Below are 18,007 nucleotides of genomic sequence, written 5' to 3' on the forward strand. Positions count from 1 at the left end.
GAAGAAACTGATCTCTCTGAGCCCCTGGATGCAACACCCGATAGAGGTCTTAAAGCTGCTTGTGAACGGCGAGGTTTTGCTCGTTTGTCGGATGCATAGGAACCAAATGCTTCAGGAATAAATTGGGGTCTCCATATTTGTCATACTCATGTTGCTTCCTTAGGATAAAGTCGATGTTTTTGCGCGATCATGTAGACGCATTGACCGCTGATGATATTCTCAGCTGTCGATTCTTCGTAAGGTTGAAATGGCTATCAAAGCGATGAAGAGGAAATACTGGGTAGTGACTAAGAGCCAGCAAACAGGGGCATGAGCTATGATTTCATATTGATGGAAATCTTTTGGATACAATAAGTTTCTTTGCAACTTTTTCAGGAATGGCTAGGAACTATAATCGCGACACTGACAACCGTGCTTCTTGAATTATGACTAGCTATGAAGAAGGGAGAACATATCAAAGTGACAGTTTCAGGGAGATTCTTCAACAGAGTGGGCGTTGAAAATTGCCACTGTAAGAGCAAAGTACTGTTGTATGATTTATTCTAGCAGCATGACAACCCAGACCAGAGACCAGATGTGGCCCTTTCAATTCCGCTAAACAATAAATGACCCCGAATTTCAAGTGGACAGAGAGTAGGGTGTTAAATCACATTTGCCATCCATGAACCTTAGAGATTGGTTTATGTTCTGAGTTTTTAACGTTAAAAGAACTCATGGCCTAACCCCCTACCTTTGGATTGCAGATGATCGTATTGAGTGGTAGTGGCATGATTTAAGACCAGCAAACTTACCTGTAGGTCACCTACTGACCAATGGAATGATCACCAACCAAGAATGCTTCGACCAATGATTCACTTTGATGTCATAAAAGTTTGGAGATTCTGATTGCAGCAACTTCAAAGCCCCAGCGCCATGTTGGGAACATCTGGGGGTTTAAAATTGTACCCAGATGATCGGCATTTAAAAGAAGAGAATTACCACTACTGGAAATTGTTTTGGGTGTACTCTTTGTATTAAAGCTGAATCCTTTTGTCTGTATATTGTCATAGTGGCGGCAATTATGGTCGACCTCGGGAAGCCTAAGAAGCAGGACATCCCCATCCAGCCCTTACCTGCAGAAATTTCCTGGTCAGGGCCAACTCCAAATGTATGTAGGCTAGACTTCCTCAGTCTACGCCTCATTCATTCTTCTATTAAATGTGATCCGATGTTGCGCTAACAGATGTACCAAGACTATCTGGGCAGGAGTTTCAGAGCTGGTCCAAGATGGCTCCGGATATCGAGTTACCATTGTAATTCGTAATTCAACCTATTTCCTGGACTGTCTCAGCCTTGAATTAGGAGAGCGTGTTTCACAAGATCCAACTGAGCTCAGACAGGAGATCATCTCACAACTTCAGAATTACAGTGCCAAGTACAAGGAAAAGCTTATCGGTGCTGGCTTGCCAGAGTCCTTTGTTCTGAGATGCCCAGGCCTTTGCTCCCAGCTTTGGCTGCAGCTTGATATTGTGCCGCTGGTGCTAAGACATGAAGCTCGCGCGAGGACTGTACATGACCGGGGTGAGCTGGCCACCTTCTCGGGCTGGGAAAGAAAACCACTGGATGAGCAGGCAGATTCCATGGCGCGGAAATGCATACGGTATCTAGTCCAGTTGGAGGACCTGGTAATCCTTTTGCTAACAGCTCCTAGATCATTTGGGATTGGACATACGATCCACAACCAGATCGGTAATGACAATCTTGTGGAGGTTGATATTGGTTTCATGGCACATCTTGCAGATAAGCAAGACTACGAACGAACTGTTGAACCAAGATCATGGGCTATTGCTCAGCAATATGCCCGGGACCTTGTGAAAAAGCAAGTCAAAGCTGCATTCTTCAGCCTGACGTTTCACGGCCAACCCGATGTACATATGAGACATGCCCTGGTGAGGTTTGCTCATTGTATGGGTGTTGAGTTTAGATGGTGAGTACAAGATTTCTTTTTTCTCTAAACTTTGGGCTTCGGCCCCCCTTCCACTGTTTTTGAATAGGGGGTTTTTTGATATATTACTTACCTAGATACTTAACAGGTATGTCGCGAAGCCACGCCCAAGGATACACAACCTTCTTCAGAAGATGAGGGACATCCTAGAAGGGTTGAACGACTCCCTCAAGTATCTTTCCTTTGACGAGGAGTTAGAGATTTTAGAATGGGTGTATGATAATGCCAGACGATACTGGCTGCGCCACAATGGCCCCCTTAAGCCCAGGTCAATGGGAGGGGTAGATGTGGTGGTCATTGATAGTGCACCTTTACTCCCCTTAGCACTTTTGTCCAAGCAACAGGACCCTGGGAGACCAGTTCTATATGAAAACCGTTTAATGTTCCAGAACAACATGGCTGAGGATCCTAATGGTCCTTTAGCTCGGGTCTGGGACTTTGTGCGGACGAGGTCAAAAGACGTGGACATACTGGTTTCTCCAGTACCGAAATATTTGGCGCCGCAGCAGATATTACCTAGTAAGCGTGTGGGATATATTCCAGTTTCTGTTGACCAGTGAGGCGGCCTTCAATATATTCTGTCATGAACACGCTAATAATCAGTAGGCTTGATGGTGTGAACAAGCATATGAATCAGACAGACAGCACCTTCTATGGCCAACAATTCAACTCACTGTGCAGAACTCTTAACGTACCAACGATACAATATCCAGAAGGTAAAAGGATCACATCTTGCAATCTGTCACTGCTCAGCTAACATTTTTATCAACCCTTAGAGCAGTATATTTTACATCTTGCACAATTCAGACCCAATGATGAGACTTTGATTATTCTGCAAGCATATCAAATGTTTTACTGCCAGTGGATGAAGGAAATCCCAACAGTCTCCATTCCAAAGCTACTTATATGCTGTCATGGCCCTCCCAAAGGCCGTGAGAGCTCACTACTCTATGAAGGTGTCTTGCGGCATATCAATCGCCAGATGCATGACATTTCACACCTCATCTGTGTCCTAGAGCTTGGGGGCCCTGATCAATTGTGGAATGTCCTTCTTTCAAATGCTAAAGTTGTCATACAGCTGTCCCTCGCTGAGGGAATTCCCGAATTTCTCCTGTGCACCACTCAGAAACAGAGGCCTCTGATCACGGTCAAGGATGCACGGTCATATTCGTTTCTAGAAACCAGCCCTACCACATGGCTGGTGGACAAAGATGACTGCAACTCTATCTCACATCTCTTGCGTCAGCTTAATGATCCCGAACTCGCGCGTCGAATGACCTTGCCCTCATGCAATAGTCTTCCTGACCAATATACAACTGTTGGGAATGCTATCACTTGGTTCTATATAGTATCAAAACTGTCAACAGGTGAGGACATCGAGCCAAATGGCGGAGACATTCATCAGTTGGCTCAGTCCGCGGGGGTTTGTGATTAAGCAACTTTCTGCTTGTTCTTAGTCTTCTCACAGTAAGTATCATGAACCTGCAAAAACCGTTTCAATTCTGGCGATTGAAGACATGCATATTCAAGGCCTTCATATTTTAGCCTCATTGATCTGGGGAAATGATCCTAGTTTTTAATATATTCTCGACTGACTATTATCACGAAAGGTCGACCTTTTTTTACCTCTAGTTAGACTGCTTCAAATACCGAGCTTAGCTGTACGCTTTTAACTTCAATTTCTGGCCTGAAAAGGTCCTAGGCTCTAGAGCTAAACTAAAGGTCCACGGAGATCATGATTCATGTGACGAAGAAAAAAGGTAGCATCTTACTCCGTCTGGTCACCGTGAGCTATAAAGAGGTGTCCAAGAGCGCGACATGGACGGCCTTGCGAGTGACTAGGGACTTAGTCCCGCGGAAGTTTGTATTGGCAAACATGGGTGAAGAAATGTATACTTTTGTCTCATTTTTCAGGCAGAGGTCCTGATGCAGACTCCTCTTGATATCAACTGGGCAATCAAAATCAGGCAACGGAGATTGGCATGATGCCCACATATCTGTCATATCCAGGCAGTGAAACAATAAAGTTCAATGACGCCTTGGCAGCCGAGGAACGTGTGGAGTGTGGACCCGTTCCAGTCCATGAGAGAAATGAAATTTCTCAGATCTCAGAGTGTCATTGATTTCGTTGGGATATGGGCGGAGGTCATGCTGAAAAGCATCCATGGTAATGATGGCGTCATCAGCATACTGAAGTACTCTACGATCAGGAGATCTTTGAAGTTACTGGGATTGCCCAAGAACGCCGGCTGAGGTGCGGGATCTGTTTCATCCATGGAGCGGTTGGCGATGGATCTTCCAGGATTTAGCCTTTTCCGTTGAGTGTGGGGTGAGCATGTACCATTCGGCCGATGCATCTGGGAACTTTTATCATCTCAGGCGGACATATGTCTACACGATAACCTTTCTATCACGAAAGAGGGGACAAAACGTATACGCAAGAATGGCAGATAGCAAACAGAACGACGATTTTCTGGTGCGTGACTTTGAGCAAATCCGACTCGATGACGTTGCTGTCGTCGGAGGTAAGAATGCCTCACTTGGTGAGATGATCAGCACCCTCGAGGCAGCGGGAATCGCAGTGCCTCCTGGCTTTGCCACAACGGCTCAGGCGTACTGGTTCTACGTGGACGCCAATGGGATTCGGGACCAGATGGCAGGGCTGATTGCGGACTGGGAAGGGGGAAAGATGACCCTGGCCGAGACGGGTAGGGCAATGCGCCGGCTGTTTCTTCGTGGAAGTTGGCCAGAAGATGCCGCCAGCCGCATCCGGGATGCCTATCGCGCCCTAGCAACCCGAGTAGGCGTCTCCGAACCAAGCGTGGCAGTACGCTCAAGCGCTACTGCCGAGGACTTGCCGGATGCCAGCTTTGCCGGTCAGCTCGAATCGTACCTCAATGTGACCGGCGAAAGGGCAGTACTAGATGCCTGCCGGCAGTGCTATGCCTCGCTGTTCACCGACCGGGCCATCAGCTACCGTCAGACCAAGGGCTTTGATCAGATGGGCATCGCACTGTCCGTCGGCGTGCAGCAGATGGTACGGTCCGACGCCAGTGGGTCCGGCGTCATGTTCTCTATCGACACAGAAAGCGGCTTCGACCGGGTTGTGCTTATCAATGCCGCGTGGGGTCTCGGTGAAAATGTCGTTCAGGGCGCGGTCAACCCAGATGAGTACCAGGTCTTCAAGCCTCTGCTGGACAATGCCCAGCTGCGGCCCATCGTCAGCAAGAAGCGAGGGGACAAGGCGATCAAGATGGTCTACACCGACGATCCACGACAGCCGACGCATAACGTGCCAACGTCCAAGGCTGAGCGCGCTGCTTTCGTTCTCAGCGATTCAGAGATTCTTCAGCTCGCACGCTGGGCCTGTACCATCGAGAGCCATTATGCACGGTCGATGGACATGGAATGGGCCAAGGATGGGGTCACAGGCCGCCTGTACATCGTGCAGGCGAGGCCAGAAACAGTGCATTCGCGCCGCGGCGATGCGACCGCCCGCCTCCAGACGTACCACGTTGGCAGCGGCAAGGGCCGGGTGCTGGCCACGGGCCTCTCTGTCGGACAAGCGGCGGTTGCTGGCCGTGTCTGCCTGATTGAATCGGCCCGGGACCAGGACCGGTTCGTCGACGGGTCGATTTTGGTGACTCCGACCACGGACCCGGACTGGGTGCCCATCATGAGGCGGGCGGCCGCGATCGTCACGGACCATGGCGGCCGTACCTCGCACGCGGCGATTGTCAGTCGCGAGCTAGGCCTTCCGGCGGTCGTCGGCACGGGCAATGCTACCTACGTGCTGCACACGAAGCAGGAGATCACCGTCTCCTGCGCACAGGGGGACACGGGCCTGGTTTACGAAGGCCGCGCGGAGATCACAACCCAGACCGTGGATCTGACGGACCTGCCGCCAGTGAAGACCCAGGTGATGATCAACCTGGCCAACCCCGCGGCTGCTTACCGCTGGTGGCGGCTCCCCACGGACGGTATCGGGTTGGCGCGCATGGAGTTCGTCGTCAGTAATGCGATCAGGGTGCACCCAATGGCACTGGTTCACTTCGACCGGTTGCAGGATGCAGAGGCTAAGGCCGAGATTGCGCGGCTGACGACGGGCTACGAGTACGACCGCTGCGACTATTTTGTGGACCAGCTGGCACAAGGATTCGCGGCTCTCTGTGCCTCTGTCTATCCACGTCCCGCCATCCTGCGCATGAGCGACTTCAAGACCAATGAGTATGCGGGGCTTATTGGCGGCGCTGAATTTGAGCCACAGGAGGATAACCCGATGATTGGCTTTCGCGGCGCGTCCCGCTACTACTCCCCACGATACCGCGAGGGCTTCGCGCTCGAATGCCGGGCCATTAAGCGACTGCGCGACGAGATGGGCTTTATCAACGCCATCGCGATGATTCCCTTCTGTCGCACGGTGGCCGAGGCCCATCAGGTGTTGGAGGTGCTGGCAGACAATGGGCTGCGGCGTGGGGAGCATGGCCTTCAAGTGTATGCGATGTGCGAGATCCCCAGCAATGTCATCCTGGCCGCGGAGTTCGCCGACTGCTTTGATGGGTTCTCCATCGGCTCCAACGACCTGACGCAGCTTACCCTTGGTGTCGACCGCGACTCGGCCGAGCTGGCGGACATCTTCAACGAACAGGATGAGGCTGTCAAGTGGATGATTGCACAAGTGATCGCGGTGGCACGTCAGAAGGGCTGCAAGATCGGGATCTGTGGCCAGGCACCGAGTGACCACCCACAGTTCGCTCAGTTCCTGTCAGACCGGGGAATCGATTCGATTTCGGTCAGTCCGGACAGTTTCGTGACCGTCAAGCGGCATCTGATTAGAAGCGAACGGGGCATTCCCAATCGTTGAGTATGTTTCTGAGAGTAGCCCCGATAGTCTTGACCACGCCTGTAATCTAAAAGCTGTCCTAGTTATACTGTATATTGCGTCAAGAATGGTAATAGTACGCGTCAAATTAGCCACGCATTGGATACTATTCCACTGATCGATTATGGCAAATGATAGAACAACAGCAAAAGCCCAGAATAGATAACATATCTCCGCCGCTGCACCAGGCGAAAAGACGAATCACTCGTTCACATGCGCAATAATCTCATTCAATGTTTCGGCTGACTTGGCAATTTCACCCTGCTCCTCCTCATCAGCAGGAACCAGAATCGTCCTGATAATCCCCTTTCGTCCCAGGACCACTGGCAAACTGAAGCAACAGCCGAACTCTTTTTGAAAATGGCTGATGGGAAGGATATCTCGCTGGTCGTTGAGGATGGACGAACATATCCGGGAGATGATAGCGCCGATCCCAAGGGGCATCGCCCCCTTGGTTTTGATGATGGCCTGGGAGATCTGCTTGCACTCATTGGTGAGCTGGCCAGGATCAAACGTATCGGGCGGCACGACGGAGGCTAGTGGCAGACCACCCAGCGTGGCGGTCGACCAGGCCACGACCTCCTCAAGGCCCTGCACACCGAGAACATGGATATCAATGGCGTCCGCGGCGACCTATCAATCAGGAACCGTCAGTTAGGCCACTTTCGGGACAGATTCCTCACGCACTCCAGCTTTGTTGGCCAAGAGCCCACGCAGCCGAACGGAGTCAAGAAGGGTACCAGACCCCAAGACTTGTGACGGGGGCAGACCGGAGAGCTGCTGCGCGATGGTGGTCAGCAGATCTACGGGATTCGACACGACCAGGAGAATGGCATCGGATCGGAAGGGGCGCATCGCTTGGATCACGCTCCGGACGATCCCTAGGTTGCGATACATATGTTGCACGCTGGTCTCGCCGACAGAGAACTTAGACCCCGCGGTGATGAGCACAATGTCACACTGCCCTGCCTCCTGATATGTCCCTGCTCGGACGCGCGTTTCCGCGCGTCCGCTCACTCGGCTCACGTCCGAGAGCTCCTGGACTTGGGCATTTCGGAGCTCAGGTTTGATATCGACCAGGACCAGCTCCCGCACGACCGAGTTCACGATCAGCGCGTTCGCGGCTGCGGCGCCAACCTGGCCTACGCCAACAATGCCAATGCGAGGCCCCGTGCTGGAGAGCATGATGAACTTCGAGGGTGGTAAATGTACAGATTGTATCCGTAGCAGTAAATCGAATGGGATGAGTGTGTGCTTCAGTCGATCGGGGACGAGCAGCGTCATTCATGGTGTGTTTGGACTATGCTGTCATCTGGTTAAATACGCCTAGTACGTGAGGCTTAACTTTAAAAAGTTTAAGGTTTATGCACTGGCTGGAAACAAGCTCCCAAAAGGCTGAGTGAGACATTGCTGATCGGGTCGGATCCGGTGCTTGGGGGGCATGACGTCTTAGATGGAGATTCATTAGCGATGATGACCTAACCCTAAAGACATCAGGCCACGCTGAAACACCATGATCACTCAAATTGATATCGGCTTGTTAATACATGAGTTCATATTGGATGATCTGCCGAGATCACAAAAGATAGTTCCAGTTGCCAGCCGACGTTGTGTCACCACTCACTCTCGTTGGTGGAGTGTTTCCAAAATACTAATTGCCAAGCTTGACAAGGGTTATGCTTGTTAATATCCAGAATGACTCCGGACTACCCTTAAGTTAAAATCGTTTCGTACTGTACAGTAAAGTGGTCTAGAAGAGTAGCTGGCCCGTATATTCTTTGTATCATACACCCGACACCAGGTCAATCCCACTTTGAAGTGTGTCCCTGGAGATCGGTTACACTCGAAATCAATGAACTACCCCAACAGGTAGACAGTCACGAAGCATCACACTAGTTATTTCAGAAGCTCTTTTCGGCCGTCTAAGCAAATCAGTTAGCTGTGCTCTGTTTCATATACAGCTCACCCATATAATGAGCACTTTGTATCCCACAGTAATTCTATAATTATCTTCCCCTTAAAATTATCATTTGAGTACAGCTTTGGACAGTATTCATATGTATCTGGCATAGCAGATAGATTATTATCCCCCAGGGTCCGCAAAGGGATCTAAAAAGGTGTCAATCCAGTTAGAATGAGGAAAGTCCTATATAGATGCTGGAAATATAAAGCATGGAAGATCTGTATCAAGCGGCAGATGGTCATGGGACCACTGCAGAATCTGCTAGGTGGCAGATTGCTATCATCACTTGAGGTTCATTCTTATAAAATACTTCAAGTTATCTTGAAATAAACAAATGCTATAAAATATTGAAGTGGGTAAGGTCTAGGAAGTGGTCGGCGGGTGTTTGACCAAGAGGATATAAAAGTCTTGATTGCATTGTACCTAGCAGGACACTATAGTAGGAAATGACCAACTGGCGCGATTCTTCTCCCTCAATCAATCTTATCTGCTAATACGCCTTGGAAGACTTCGGTATTTTTTACGGTCAAAAGACCAGCGATCCACTCCCTCAACGGGAGTTAGCCTGCTCTTCCTATGACAGTCCCGATTAAGGCTAATAAAAAATTTATAAAAGGCTTTTACTGACCTGCTAAATTGAAAACAATTGAAAGTCTTTACTCTGGCATTTTCAGGACATAGCGGCCGGCAATCTTTCCCTGCTCTGTTGTTCTGGTAAGTGTATGTCCTCTTTCCAATATCCAGAACTGGCTTGGGAATGGAAAACACGGCTTACCCATTAGCTCATACACTTTGCCGAACTCAGATAGCGGCACAGTTTTGAAGGGGGCATGAATGAGACCCCGTGTGAAAAATCCAATGGCTTCATACCCATCCTGCCGGTTGCCGACGTAGCTTCCCTTGATAGTAATCATTCGAACAACTGTAGTGAATACAGAGGCTTTGAGATAAGCGTGGGCTGGCATGCCGATTGCGACAATTGTACCACGAGGTCTCACATAGCTCGCTGCCTGCTGGCATGGCAACTCTGAAGCGGCCAGTAAAAGCGCCGTGTGTGGCCCGAGATTGTCTGTCGTGGCGGCCCGGACATCACTAACAAGATCTTTGCTTGTGGAAAAATCGATAAACACCTAGCAGAAAGGTCTATTAGCTATATGACACTGCTCATCAGCAATACTCGGTCGATCAAGAGCATACTTCAGCACCTGACTGCTGGCACATTGCCCTTTTCTCATCACCACTATCGATAGCAACAACTCTGAGGCCCATAGCCTTCGCATACTGCTGTGCAAGGGATCCCAACCCACCGCCAGCACCAACAATTGCAACGGTCTGTCCCGGCCGTGTACCTGACTCCTTCAGACCCTTGTAAACAGTAATACCAGCGCATAGGATGGGGGCAATAGCATCCAGGGGAGCATCCTTGGGAATCTTAGACACATGCGCAGCTTTCGCCACACAATACTGCTGGAAGGTCCCATCAACCGTATACCCAGACAGCAGAGCCTTAGCACAAAGGGGTTCATCAGCCTGACGGCAGAACTCGCATGAAAGACATGATCCATTAAGCCATTTGACACCGGCGTGGTCACCGATCTCAATGTCGGTGACTAATTCGCCCTTAGCGACCACTATACCAGCCCCCTCATGGCCGCCGACAAGAGGCGATTTGGACTGAAGCGGCCAGTCACCCTTCATAGCGTGCAGGTCTGTATGGCAGACGCCAGAGTACTTGATATTAACTAATACTTCATCCGGGCCAGGCTGCCGAACAGGGATTTGCTTGTAGATCACACCACTACCGGGTGTCTCAATAACCTGGGCCCACTGCTTATCTGGTATCTCCATGATATCCGGAAGCTACCAAAACCAGAATTGGTCTGAAGAGCCGCGAAGCTGATACGTGACGAAAAGATTCAAACAGGATAAGTTGTTACTTGGACCCGTAACCAGGAGTTATCGTATTTTGAGGGAGAATCAATGGAAGTCCTCCAGTAATATGAATTTAATGGGGGTGGCCAACAGTGAACATCTGCTGTCGGGCCATCTATCCACCGGAGTAATCACTACAGGATGGGGTCATACAACTTAAAAATAGGAATTTGGTCTAGGTCCACGTTCGAAAGAATCCTGTGCTGGCGGGATCGTATGATCGAAGGCTGTATTAGGGTTCGGTTCTGTTCCGTTGACAATGCATATACGTCATCGACAATAGATACCAACTCACGCGGTGGTTGGCTATTAAAAACTGTAGTCGAAGTTCGGAGCACACTGATGAGGAGGTAGGAAATCTTCCGTCAGAATAAGAGTCTATCATGGCAGTGTTCACTGTGGGCGATTACCTCGCGGAGAGGCTGTCGCAGATTGGAATTGTACATCACTTTGTTGTTCCCGGAGACTATAATCTGATCCTACTAGACAAGTTACAAGCCCACCCACGGCTATCGGAAATTGGCTGTGCAAATGAATTAAACTGCTCCCTTGCTGCGGAGGGCTATGCCCGCGCAAATGGTGTCGCTGCCTGCGTTGTGACCTACAACGTAGGTGCCTTCTCTGCCTTCAACGGTACGGGCAGCGCGTATGCAGAGAATCTGCCGCTCATTCTAATTAGCGGATCCCCGAATACCAATGATGCGGCACAGTTTCATCAGTTACACCATACCATCGGAACGAGTGATTTCGCCTATCAGCTCCAGATGGCGGAAAAAATTACCTGCTGCGCGGTCGCCGTGGGGAGAGGGCAGGACGCTCCGCGTTTGATTGACCGCGCCATCCGGGCTGCTCTGATTAGTAAAAAGCCGGCATATATCGAAATCCCGACGAACCTCGCAGGCGTTCCATGTACACGACCTGGTCCTATCAGCGCGGTCGTTGATCCCGTCCAGAGCGACAATGCCTCTTTGTTAGCAGCAATCGACTGTGCTGCAGAATACCTGGCCGGGAAGGAAAAACCCATCATCCTCGTTGGCCCTAAAGTGCGCCGAGCTGCTGCAGAAACAGAACTACTGCGTCTGGTTGAAGCAATTGGTTCTGCGGTTGTCGTGCAGCCAGCAGCCAAAGGATCTTTTCCGGAAGGTCACTCCCAGTATGCAGGTATCTTCTGGGGCCAGGTGAGTACACTCGCCGCGGATTCCATCCTCAACTGGGCGGATGCAATTGTGTGCGTGGGCGTCGCTTTCACCGATTACAGTACAGTTGGTTGGACAGCATTGCCCACGATCCCCCTCATGATAGCAGGGTTGGACCATATCTTCTTCCCTGGAGCCATGTTTGCGCGGGTTCATCTGCGGGACTTTCTCTCTGGGCTAGAAAAGACCGTCCACAGGAATGAAACGACGTTGACTGAGTACAATCGCATTCGTCCCGATCCCCCACTGATGGAGGCATCTAGCCCAATGGCCCCGCTCACTCGTAAAGAAATGTCGCGGCAGGTTCAGCTGTTGCTGACCCCGGAGACAACATTATTTGTGGACACGGGAGACTCGTGGTTCAACGGAATCAAGATGAAGTTGCCCCACGGCACCAAGTTCGAGATCGAAATGCAATGGGGTCATATCGGATGGTCGATACCGGCAGCGTTCGGCTATGCTGTCGCGGAACCCCGACGCCAAGTGGTGGTGATGGTCGGCGATGGCGCATTCCAGATGACAGTGCAGGAGGTCTCACAGATGATTCGGTACAAGACCCCGGTGATCATAATTTTGGTCAACAACATGGGATACACAATTGAGGTGGAAATCCATAACGGCATCTATAACCAAATCAAAAACTGGGACTATGCGTTGCTGGCCCAAGCGTTTAATTCCACTGATGGTGGCGCTCTCGGTCTCCGCGTGACAACCGGCAGTGAACTGGCTCAGGCCATTGAGAAGGGGAAAGCCAACCGCAGTGGCCCTACCTTAATTGAGTGCGTTATTGATCCAGATGACTGTACCAGGGAGCTCATTACATGGGGCCACTATGTTGCAGCAGCAAACGGGCGTTTGCCTGTTCAGCTCTGAATTTTTCTTTTCCCTTCCTTTTATAGACAATTTAGTTCTGGAAACAGTATAGTGCACAGTGAAGATTTAGTTCACTTTCCTGATAGGTGCTTTAGGAGGCAATTAATCTTATATAATGGCTATGGTCGGAGAAACGGCAAATGGCTGGTTGCATCAATTGGCCACAGTTATATTCCATAGACGTTGATGTCTCACTGTAGCGTTTTAGCTTTCAGACCCCCATCTAATCACCCCCCATGGAGATGATATGCGCTACTTTGCACAATGCCCACCATCAGTCAGCTGGCAAGCAGTGTGAACTATGAGCACTGCTTTGCAAAACATGGCCTGGTGCTTACCCTGTTCAGTCGATACTGTGACTGTACTAGTTCACTTCTCGCTCAGATGCAAAAAGATATAGATTCCCATTGACCGCGAGGAAGGAACTGAGGAATACCGAAATCAGTACCTAATTGCTGGCATCGGAGAGCCTAGCAGGGCTTCCAATGACTTAACGCGTACGACATGCAAGCCACGCGCAGAAGCGAGCTTCCTTTTCTGAAACCATTGTAGATTTGCTTCTTTTTATACCTCGGTCAATATAGGTTTCAGGAGATATTAATCCAGACCCTTCCAATCAATTCTCAGCTGCGTAAGTTTACCCGCAAATACGAAGCTCCACCTTTTGATAATGAACAGCCGAAGATCTCAGGAAGCTAGCCCTTAGGCGTCCATTAACGACCAACCCTTTTTGATGGCTCCTACCAATGCCCCAGTCTGGATCTCTTCCGAGCCTCCACAGGCTAGGTTAGCCTCTATTTCAGAAAGAGCGTCCAACCAGGTAGCCTTGACAGGGGCAGGCACCTGTGCCTGCTGCAGTCGAGTAGCGAGCGCAGGTAAGAGATCAGCTAGGTTAAGACACTTCTCCCTCTTTATTCTGTTGATGGAGACAATACAGCGACTGTAATTGTCGCGTCTTGCCTCCTCGGCGATCAGTGATATATCGCAAGGTAGTGGGGTGTGAGTATATTCGTGGATGGTCTCTGTAGTAATCACTCCATCGGCAGGGAGAGTTGATGTCGATGCCTGTCGTGAGGTTTCTGGAGCCATCACTTAGTATTACATTATCCGAGATATATAGTATAGGCGGGTAATAGTCACTATACGACTAAAACGTACTACTTAGATAGCATTCTTGTAAAACAGTCAGAGCCTGCCTCATGTCGCCATGGCTGACGGTGGATAGGTACTCTAGCGCCTCTGGTCTGATTTGAATACTTTCCATAGTGGCGACCTGCGATATTAAAGTGCGTATCGCGGAAGGGCGCAGAGGTCGAAACCGGAGCCGTGCGCACCGTGATATCAAGGCTGGAGATAGTTTGTAAATATTGTTGGTGATAATGCAGAATCGAGTGAAGGCCGCATAATCTTCAATGATCCGACGAAGGGCCATTTGCGCAGTGTGGTCCATTGTGTCCGCTTCATCGAGTATAACAAGCTTGAACATGTTAAAAGAATGGCAGCCCATTGAACGAACTTCGGTGAAAATGGGTCTCGTGCCTTAATCACGGAAAAAAGATGGAGAAGAAGGGAGGAGCAGTTAGGGACTGTTTCATCCGGGAGAGGGATAGGCAACATACTTGCAAATGTCTTGATCCGTGTCTGGACGTCATGCACGCTCCTGTCATCACTAGCGTTTAATTCAAGGACCATCTGGCTCATGCTAGCATCGCCATATAGCTGACGCGCCAGAGCAAGGATTGTGGATGTCTTCCCTGTCCCAGGAGGTCCATGGAAAAGTAGGTGCGGAAATTTCTATACTCACATTTAGTTAGGATAAGCTGGCTATTTGCAGTTCCCCCAGTGGAGATTGGGGGAGGGAGGAAGATATCAGCAGTAGATAGGAAGTTCTAACTCTATGTATCATGAAGCTCTTCAATACGCTAAGCGTCTCATCTTGCCCAACGACCTGTCCAAGAACAGCTGGACGATATTTGTCTTGCCTAGAAAGAGAAATATAAGTATGGTGGTGGGTGAAATTTCAAACACAGCTGGGGCTTTTACCAGGGTAAAACATCATCTGTTTCAGTGGTACTAGACTTTGTCGGGAATGGTGGATGATGTTCCCTCATTGCTTGTTATATTATGCATTAATGGCAATAGTTGACTCTTATGTGCATTTGCTGAATGTAGCTACATTCTTCGAAAGCGAGTTATGTCGGCTTAAGTCTCCAAGCCGAAAAGCTGTTAAGAATACAAAGTAATTCTTGGGAAATGCAATGTAGCAAAATCCACACACGCATTGCGTTGGAGGCAGCTTGATTAATTACGCAGGTGGCGTAATCAAGAGTGAGACTTGTTCTAGACTCTAATTGCTGCAGAGATCTTCTTGGGAGTTGGATCTTTGGCTTCTCTTATTTAGGTTTGAAAGAACGTTGGCCAGAAAGCTACATACGCAATACCCCGGAAGGACGCAATTTATTTTGTACGAAAGCTCAGATGCCAAACCACCTCAAAATGGCATATCCTTATGATGTTGAGGGAAATGATTAATAATTTATGAGATTATAGTAATAACACACACAGTCCAGATTTTCCCATCATGTCCGGCACACCAAAGCTAGTTAAGGCTGAGCCATGGCGGGTGTCGTTAGGAGGGCAGTTTTCGCTAATTTCTTAACAAATTTTCGCCGGGATATATATCCATCAAATTCAGCAGCTTCCTGCTTTGAACACAGTTTGATTTGCATGAACTCCGCATGTAATGGGATAACAGAAGACACTTCATTATAGCCTTCGTTATGACACCTTCTGACCCGATCAAATAACGATGAAACAATTAATAATTAAGATTGCAAGATTCGTAGTAAGACAACACAGCCTGGTTTTGGTAATACACGTTGGTCGGCAATGGAAGGTCCTCTCCAGTTGTTATGCGAATTGGCAGCTCTCTGAAGTGTAGGATTGGCAGCAAGGGCAGATCTTCTGGGTGATTAAAGAGAACATAGTTACGACGATAAGGAGTAAGGTTATGAATCGTCTCCTTCGGGCCATAGTAATAGAAGAAGGCAGGCTCTAAGCACATGAATTCAGACTACAGAGTTATAGAAAGGCCTTCCACAGTTGGCGGGTTATTGTGGATTATATACGGTTAGATGGGGATAGCGCGCCCCTACTGAAAATTACATGCGTAGTACGTGAGTGTTGTTGGGATGTATAACACGGAGGATCCACAGCCGGCGTGGCTGGCCCAGGCAATAGAATTACTCCACCTCAAAATATATGGGAATAATTATCTCCGTTAGGAGTTGGTATGGAAGTAGTGTAGATATATATATATTATAGAGTACCAACCTCTAATAACTGTTAATATTGAATGCCATCTAATATCGATATTGGATCATCACCTAGTATCGATTTAAGCTACGATTACGAAATATGTCGATATGCTGGTAGAGAACCCTCCAAGCTCGCTGTGGTCAGGCTCCTGCTAATCTTGACAACTACTCGTATCATTCTCTCTTTTGGCACTTTTGATATGGAACTTACGCCGGAGTCGCGTAGCTGGCAGGATTCGCACAAGGGGACGGTGGCTTGGCATCGTACTCCGTTGATGTGTCGTTACGAGCTTGCGTCGAATAGAGCATAGATTGAGAATAGATAGGTGCATCACACTTCCTGTCGTATGGACCCAGGGGGGCGGATAAATAAGACGACCTGAGGAGTTATGATAAGGATAACCTGAGTGGTTGCAGCAGCGCATAGAACAGGAGGCTATGTGAAATTCAGTCTAATCCCGCACCACTGGTGAGTCAACAGGAGGAAAATGAGTTGGAGTTGAGAATGATTTTCTGTCCGTAGCGACAGTTGGTCTGCAGTGTCTTGGAGGCTCTTCTCCTCTTCTATGCTTCTGGGATATTGCGTGAACAGCTTCTCAGCGGCCGCCCTAGTAATTCCTGATGGCGACTTTACAGATTGGAGAATCCTTCAACAGTAGGGTGTCTAAGGTCCAGCAAAACTGGAGATACAGTTAGAACGCTAGCCGAGTAGCCTCCAGAAACGAAACACAGTGAATAGTGTTAAGAGGTCTTGTACTAACGACATGCGCTTGCTTAGACTGTAGGCTCTGGACATATCCGTGGGGCATCAACCCCGCTTCCTCAGTGTTTCTATCCTCGAAGCTGGGGTCAACCACTACTCCTGGCGAAGCCTAAGTATCTCGGCCTGAAGACAGGAGCTTGCCGGCGTGACTATCCTGCTCAGCAGCCCAGCAGCAACACTTGAGTCCGAACATTCACGGACGCTGCCACTGTCGTGAGCGCTGTGGCTGCAAACTTGATACAGATATTTTTTTGAAGTCTCTAATAACATACACTATTATTATCCCCCAACGTGGTCAACGCGGCCAACTGTTGAATTAACTGCAGCAGTCATGTCGTTGCCTGGAAAGCAGAAAATATACTTGTACGGATAATAACGCAGCATAAAAGCGTAATGGCATACTCATGGCATCTAGAAAGTCCCATTAAATGCGAGGTCCTACTACCGATACTCCTCCTCATGACAGCAATTATCAACCTGAATGAACGCTTTAGCATCACTTCTAAAATCAGTACGGGACAAGAGTCTTACAGCCTCAATATTATTCCCCAGCGGATCCAGCACATAAGTGCTATAAGATTTCTCATCGTACTGGGGATGTATTTCTGGTGCTCCGTTATCTACGCCTCCTGCCGCTATCGCTGCTTGATAGAAAGCGTCCACCGTCGCATGATCTACCATGATTAGCCAAAATCTCAAGTAACTGCCAGGTAACTATACCTGGAGCCATCAAGGCAAAATGCAACCTCTGCTGCGTCGGAACATCATCCTGTACCACCCATAGATCAGGCACTTCAGAACCTAGCCCGACGGCCTTGGGAATGCGTCTCAACTCGCGGTATTTGAAGGGGGCGAGGGCGGCTTTGTACCAGCCCACGACGGAGTCGAATTGCTCCTTGGGAGCGGAGATGCTGATGTGGGCTATATTGCTCAAGGACATGAATGATACTCAATTAGTCATGATACTTGTAGTTGAGTGTGTTGTGATTTTTTGGTGGAAAGTAGACAGACAATCATCCGTCATCCCATGACAGCATGATTTGGTGGTGTGACGTCATGAGCAGTGTTGGCCCACAAGGCATTTCTCATTTAGTCAG

The 18,007-nt window shown here is 49.2% G+C and overlaps 6 protein-coding genes across 6 annotated transcripts; 3 read left to right on the top strand and 3 right to left on the bottom strand.

Annotated features, from left to right (window-relative positions):
* Nucleotides 1-1,060: 1,060 nt before the first annotated feature.
* Nucleotides 1,061-2,544, top strand: ALT_2283 (putative heat shock trehalose synthase; the record flags this gene model as incomplete). The annotated part of the gene is made up of 4 exons (XM_089599297.1): nt 1,061-1,147; nt 1,233-1,639; nt 1,691-1,966; nt 2,073-2,544. 4 exons carry the CDS (start codon nt 1,061-1,063, stop codon nt 2,542-2,544), a joined length of 1,242 nt encoding a protein of 413 aa, XP_089456443.1.
* A 1,883-nt stretch (nt 2,545-4,427) lies between these two features.
* Nucleotides 4,428-6,848, top strand: ALT_2284 (phosphoenolpyruvate synthase; the record flags this gene model as incomplete). The annotated part of the gene is made up of 1 exon (XM_089599298.1): nt 4,428-6,848. One exon carries the CDS (start codon nt 4,428-4,430, stop codon nt 6,846-6,848), a length of 2,421 nt encoding a protein of 806 aa, XP_089456444.1.
* A 219-nt stretch (nt 6,849-7,067) lies between these two features.
* On the bottom strand, nt 7,068-8,051 carry ALT_2285 (lactate/malate dehydrogenase family protein; the record flags this gene model as incomplete). The annotated part of the gene is made up of 2 exons (XM_089599299.1): nt 7,068-7,499; nt 7,554-8,051. The coding sequence occupies 2 exons, from the start codon at nt 8,049-8,051 to the stop codon at nt 7,068-7,070; spliced, it is 930 nt and encodes a 309-aa protein (XP_089456445.1).
* A 1,434-nt stretch (nt 8,052-9,485) lies between these two features.
* ALT_2286 (zinc-dependent alcohol dehydrogenase) lies at nt 9,486-10,677 on the bottom strand (the record flags this gene model as incomplete). The annotated part of the gene is made up of 3 exons (XM_089599300.1): nt 9,486-9,532; nt 9,605-9,959; nt 10,027-10,677. The coding sequence occupies 3 exons, from the start codon at nt 10,675-10,677 to the stop codon at nt 9,486-9,488; spliced, it is 1,053 nt and encodes a 350-aa protein (XP_089456446.1).
* Nucleotides 10,678-11,144: 467 nt separating this feature from the next.
* ALT_2287 (alpha-keto acid decarboxylase family protein) lies at nt 11,145-12,830 on the top strand (the record flags this gene model as incomplete). The annotated part of the gene is made up of 1 exon (XM_089599301.1): nt 11,145-12,830. One exon carries the CDS (start codon nt 11,145-11,147, stop codon nt 12,828-12,830), a length of 1,686 nt encoding a protein of 561 aa, XP_089456447.1.
* Nucleotides 12,831-17,351: 4,521 nt separating this feature from the next.
* Nucleotides 17,352-17,850, bottom strand: ALT_2288 (VOC family protein; the record flags this gene model as incomplete). Its single annotated transcript, XM_089599302.1, has 3 exons — nt 17,352-17,387; nt 17,442-17,584; nt 17,631-17,850. 3 exons carry the CDS (start codon nt 17,848-17,850, stop codon nt 17,352-17,354), a joined length of 399 nt encoding a protein of 132 aa, XP_089456448.1.
* Between the last annotated feature and the right edge of the window lie 157 nt (nt 17,851-18,007).

Source organism: Aspergillus lentulus, assembly GCF_001445615.1.
Source record: "Aspergillus lentulus DNA, contig: Alt04, strain: IFM 54703, whole genome shotgun sequence".
NCBI lineage: Eukaryota > Fungi > Ascomycota > Eurotiomycetes > Eurotiales > Aspergillaceae > Aspergillus > Aspergillus lentulus.